Here is a 6,419-nt window from a genome sequence, read left to right as displayed (position 1 = left end):
ACTTTCCATAACATAGTTTCATACATCAACAAAATGGTTAATAGTTTCATACATCAACAAAATGGTTAATAATTTCATACATCAACAAAACGGTTAATAGTTTCATACATCAACAAAATGGTTAACCAAAAGAAACATAATTTACCCAAAAGTGTTAACCATAAGGACACAGTTTTACCAAAAAGACACAATTTAACCAAAAGAACTATTAACCAACAAAATAAACATTCACTAATAGATCAAGACAATGTCATCAATTTCCCTCAACCAGCTTTTCCTTTTCCCTTACCAGAACCACCAGGACCACCAGAACCACTAGGAGCATTAGCTTTTTGTCCCTTACAACTCCTTGCATTATGACCAATGTTGTTGCACTTTGAACAAGTAACCGACTGAAGGATTCTTGATGCACTATTACCCTTCACCATGTCATCAATTTCATAAGCTGATTTTCTGCGTTTCTTCTTTGGTCTACCAATTGTGACATGATGTTTAGGAGGAACCAAAGTTGTTGGACACACAGACTTTTCCCACATGCTTCTCCCATTAATGGGCTCAATTTTGAATGAGTACATCTGTTTCCAAGTTTTTAGCCAATATACCTCATGCACCCAAGTTTCTGGTATTCCAACATCCTTACTATTCTTCCTCATCTCCCATATAGTAGCAACAGCATGTTTGCATGGCATCCCAGTGAGTTCCCATTTCCTGCAGGAGCATGTTTGTTGAACCACATCCACCGCGCATTGGTCCATCCAAGGGCCACTTACCTGATACTTACCATTTCCACAAAATACAGATCTATAATCTTCTGCCTGTTTTTTTATATTTTCCAAAGTCTGCATAGCTGTAGGTGTCAAAGGACCAGTACATTTCCCAATGGCCTTTTCTACATTCACAATCTTCTTCATTAGATATTCCCTAATGAACTCTAGGCAAGTAATAATTGGTTTATCACGACCCTCATTCAGTTTTCCATTGAATGTTTCACACAAGTTATTAAGAATCACATCAGAATGTGCTCTCCCTGTCCAATCACATCACTTAAAGTCAATTAAATAAAACTACACAAACCAGGAAAACATACAGAATGTTATTAGAGTTAAATATTATACCAGTGAAATGGGACCTAGACCAGTGCTGAGGTGGTATCTTCTTAAGCCACTCATAACAATCCTTGTTTAATTTCTTTAGCTCTTCCATGCCTTTGTTAAACTGTTGTACATGTGTTGCAGTTGCACATGTCCATAAGAGGTCTTCGAAAGGTTTACCCCTCCATTGCTTCCTCATGTTATCCCGAATGTGACGAACACAGTAACGATTTTCAGCACAAGGAAACAAGTCCACAATTGCATTTAGAATACCCTAACAATCATACATAGATTTTGTTAGTAAACAATTTAGAAATAAAGTAAAAAAAAAATCTATGATTTTAGTACCTTTTGTCTGTCTGTTATAAAAGTGAAATTAGAATTGGTATTCAAGCCAAGATCCTCCCCAAGACAACTCAAAAACCAAGTCCATGAACTGATGTTCTCTGTTTCAACCACCGCATATGCCAATGGATATGTGCCATTATTACCATCTAGTCCCTGCATTTTATGATAAATAACAATCATGAATAGATTTTTACTTATTTTTATGTATAACAATAAGTAAAAGAACCATAACTAAAACTTACCACGGCTGAAAGAATTTGTCCTGGAAATGGACCCTTCATGAAAGCACCATCAAAGCCAAGAAAATCCCTCTTTCCAGCTGCGAAGCCTTTCTTTAAAGCTCCCAAGCATATGTAAATGCGTCTGAATGTCCTCGTTTCACTGTGTGGATTTCCTTCGCTTTCAACATCAACCCTAACAGTCGTATCTGGGTTACGAGTTTGCAACTCAACAATGTAATCTCTAAGTAAACTATACTGAGTAACGAAATCTCCTTGCACAAGGTTTAGAGCCTCAGATTTTGCCCTAAATGTTTTCATCCTAGAAAGATCTACCTTAAACCTCCGTTGTAGCTGTTCTTGCAAAGCCCTAATTGGAACAGCAGGGTTACTTTCAACCTGTTCAACAATTTTAGAAGAGAGGAATTTATACGTACATGCTTTTACTGTTCTAGTTTGAAGACATTTATGGACTTTGTTGTACGTTTTAACTATCCAGTTGACATCTTTTTTCCATTTACTAGCTAATAAGACCCAAGGACATATTTCTTCTTCATCGTTGACTTCTACATTAGGCCCAAGCTTTGGTATTGTTCCCTTACAAACCCATCTCACTCTATTCTTGTCATTTTTTTCAAGAGCCAGCTCCCTTCTAGTCTCTATGGCATGGAGTTTTACCTTATCCTTAAACTCCTTTGCTGAACCAAATTTTTGAAAAATATAGAAGGGTTCACTAACAAGTGCTTCATCATTCTCATGTGCTCTTTGAATTGCTCTTATTGATTTCTTTCTTTGACCATTAATCCCCTCATCTGATGATGAATCAGATGCTAAAAAGTCAGTGTTAATCACCTCTAAAGCTTCATCCTGTGTGCCTTCATCAACCACAGTGTTAGACGACCCTCCAACCCATTCCACATCTTTGTCGATATTCATTTCAAAATCTTGCATATCCACATTAATATCATCCAATATATTTTCAATGTCCACAAAAAAATCACTATCATCACTTTCATCATTGTCACTCTCTAACTCACCAAACTTACCAAAGTCATTAGCATCATTAACCAAGTCATTCTCCATATGATCAGTGAGAGTAGCATCATTACCCAAATCATTCTCCATATGATCAGTGACAGTAGCATCATTACCCAAATCCTTCTCCAGATGACCAGTGGGTGTAGGATCATTACCCGATTCTTTCTCCATGTGATCCATGTCATCCTCCAAGTCAACAGCAGGTGTGCTATGCCACTCCAGGAATAGTGTCTTTGAACAAGATGGAGGTTCAGTAATCTCCGTTATACGAACTTTACTGTGGGTTGGGGACATTAAATAGGTGTGCAGAGTAGTTTTGTCATGCTCTATATATACCTCAATTAACTTATGCTTAGCCACAAAACTCCCCAAATAACGAACATCTTCATCACTAGCTAAAGCGAATAACCCAAAATCTAAATCGCCTAAAGGCCTTTGAAAGTGATAGTAAAGTGGTTTACCTATTGAATCATACCCTAGGTCTTCCATCATCTCATCAATGTCATGAACGGAAAAGGTATCAATGTCCAGTAAATCAACAAATGTTTTCTTCCCACGAATATACTTCCTTCCAGGAAAGCTTGTAAACTCACCTCCATGGTGCATTCTTATTGAAAACATTGTCGGATGTCCAGCTGTAGAGGAGAGAATCGTTTTTAGCTAACAAAATTAAACCTTTAACAGTCAATATCATTCAAACGAAAGTCAATCAAACATACCATAACTTTGATCAACGTCGATTTCATCCATTTCACCACGAATGTGCCAAGAAACCATTGCAATTCTTTGTTCTTGCAGTCGTCGATACTAGGGTTTTCACGTAAGGATTTTGCACAAAGTTGTGTGTTTTTTTGGGTATACGATTGTGTAATGTAGAGTATGATCGTTTAATTGAACGCATCGATTTCTTAAACTGGCGGTAGGATGAATAAGTAAAATGACGGAAATACCCCTCAACGTGCAAGGCACGTGGGGGTTTTAACTCCAAAATCAAACGGAATGTTAGATGAGGGACTATCCGTGCACTAAACCAAACTATTAAGGATTGGCATGGTTAAAAAATGGAGTTAGGGACTAGGCGCGTAACAAACACTAAACCATAGGGACCATTCGTGTACTTTGTCCTTTAAATTATAATTAATCTAACTTTTAATGTTAAATAGGACATCACTCAAATAGAAGCATTTTGTAAGGCTAATACTGATAGTCAAGGGGTATTTAGTAGTTCTGCAATCAAGCAACATTACGTACCTAGTTAATTTTTATTTTTATATAAGTGTTTATATCATCAAGGGGTATTTAATAATCTAATTTTTATGATATTTATCATTTCTTGAAAATACAAAATGCTTTACTCCCTGAGATCAGTCAACAAACTCAAGCTTCTTCACAACCCAACGGTTTAACACCAAAGGATACACAAAATTGTTTTGAAAGAATATTGGGTCTTCGACGAGGCCACATCACAGGCATCAGGCGTAAACCTTCTGCGGTTGTGTCGATGTACGATCAGGACAACCACCGACACAGCCATCGCCACAATCACAGGTGACAAAACTATTTAATTTTGGTAATTGTTTCAAATGTTGGTAATTGTTGCTTTTGTAATAGTTTCAAGTATTGGTAATTGTTAGTTTGATAATAGTTTATATGTTGGTAACTGTTAGTTTGGTTATAGTTTGATATATTGGTATTTTGTAGTTTGGTAATTGTTAGTTTATGAAAGTACAATGTTGTAATGTGTTATATGCACTATGTGTAGTTTGGTAATTGTTAGTTTATGAAAGTACAATGCTATAATGGTATTTTTTAGTTTGGTAATTGTTAGTTATAGTACAATGTTATAATGTGTTATATGAAATATGTGTAATTTGGTAATTGCTAATTTATGTGGAACATATATTTTGTATATAGAATGCTATAATTGGATGAGTATTTTAAACGAATGTGTGATTAATATTTTGGAATAGAAGGATTTGGGATGAGCTTAATTAATATCATAACAGTTTTTATACTTTTTATATAGTTTCTTTTTTAAATTTTAATGTGAAAAAGAAAATACCAATACCAACGACGCCTTTAGTGGCGACAATTGGTTATTAGCGGCGACACCGGGTTATCAGCGCCGAAAGGCCTTTAGCGGCGACATCTCGAATTAGTGGCGACATTTATATTATCAGCGACAAAGCATCAGTAGCGACGTTTTAGCAACGAAGTGTCGCCGCTAATACTATTAGCGGCGACATACGCTACTTTTAGCAGAGACGGCTACAACCGGTAATACTCTAATTTTTTGTAATGTAAATCCTTCCATTAGAGGGTTTAATCAATGGATTTATGTATTTTTTATTTTGAATCTTTTATGTTTTCAAAAGCAAAAGGCGAAATTACGAGAGATAGAGCCTTGATTGAAGGATAAACCGAAACCGAATAACCAATGAACTTACTAAGTTTTCTTGAGCGAAAAAAGAGTTGCTTCATATATATATATATATATATATATATATATATATATATATATATATATATATATATATATATATATATATATATATATATATATATATATATATATATATATATATATATAGACACACACACACACATGTGGCATAAGATTACTAGTATAAATTTAGACTTTTTATAGCCCGCAAGATTTTTGTATTATATCATCATTAAGTCACACCAACTTTTGTAAACATAATTTCACCACACAAATCGTCCCCTTATAAACACCTTTATTGAAATTTTATTTGCTCATACAAAGTTCTTTGAGGTTGTCGCTAAACCCAACTATATCCAAGCAAACAAGCAACACAAAGCTAAGATATCGAAATTGTACATAGATCATTATATATGCATAACGCAAAGAAAAAAAACCATACCAATTATAGTACATACAAAGGAGGAATACAAAATTCTTGTTAACGTGACATCTTCCTATGACCAATTATAATTATCTCGGGGGTGTCATCTTCTTTTAACTTTTCCGCCTCCTTATCTTCTTTACCCCCTTCTATGAAAAGCAAGTTCATTCTGTCGGTGTTTACCATGCAATTCGGGTCCCGAGGAATACATGCAGGAGCTTCAGCTTTGGTTTCTTGGATCAAATATAAAATTATTCTTTATTAGTTTTATATACCAAGGTTAAAGGTGTCATTATTGTCTCATATCGATAACAAGTCAAACAAATTTTATTCGGATACAATCCTCAACTCAAAACTCCATTTTACACCCTTGTACTTTGTCATGGTAAGACAGGCCAGCCTTTTCAAGTGCATGTGCAGTTCTTTCGGTTACTCTACCAAATGCAAAAACAGACCGAAACCCAGTTACTCCAAACCTTGCTTGTATATCCTGAAAAATTATAACCGATTACTAAACAATTATATAAAATAATATTAATTTAAATTATAAAAAATAATGAAGAATACATTTTCCACGTCATAGTCAAGTTCACCAAACTTGACATTTCCTTCCAAAGCCTTTGAAGCTTTGTCCCACTCAGGTTTAAGATGTTTAACATATGGACACCAGAATGAAAACACACACACACACACACACACATATATATATATATATATATATATATATATATATATATATATATATATATATAAAGGTTTAAAATTGAATTTGATAAAGTAAAAAAAGAATAAGTATATGTGGAATAAACTATTACCAGGGTGGTCCGAACATGACAAACCAAACATCTTTACTTTGC

General features: G+C 34.7%; 1 protein-coding gene across 1 annotated transcript; it reads right to left on the bottom strand.

The window, feature by feature from the left end:
• Positions 1-263: 263 nt before the first annotated feature.
• Positions 264-1,333, bottom strand: LOC145017884 (uncharacterized). The gene is made up of 2 exons (XM_078975838.1): positions 1,116-1,333; positions 264-1,027 (listed from the first exon to the last, which is right to left on the bottom strand). The coding sequence occupies exons 1-2, from the start codon at positions 1,288-1,290 to the stop codon at positions 264-266; spliced, it is 939 nt and encodes a 312-aa protein (XP_078831964.1). The 5' UTR covers positions 1,291-1,333.
• Between the last annotated feature and the right edge of the window lie 5,086 nt (positions 1,334-6,419).

The sequence above is a fragment of the Lactuca saligna genome, chromosome 9 (assembly GCF_052625555.1).
Source record: "Lactuca saligna cultivar CGN05327 chromosome 9, ASM5262555v1, whole genome shotgun sequence".
NCBI lineage: Eukaryota > Viridiplantae > Streptophyta > Magnoliopsida > Asterales > Asteraceae > Lactuca > Lactuca saligna.
The sequence above is the reverse complement of the archived record's forward strand: the minus strand, read 5'-3'. Positions and strand labels throughout refer to the sequence as shown.

Excerpts from the sequence above, each read along its gene's own strand:
- LOC145017884 (XM_078975838.1), bottom strand. The coding sequence starts at position 1,290 with ATGAGGAAGCAATGGAGGGGTAAACCTTTCGAAGACCTCTTATGGACA. Across the intron at positions 1,028-1,115 it reads GTCTAGGTCCCATTTCACTG|GGAGAGCACATTCTGATGTG; the intron begins GTATAATATTTA and ends GTGATTGGACAG.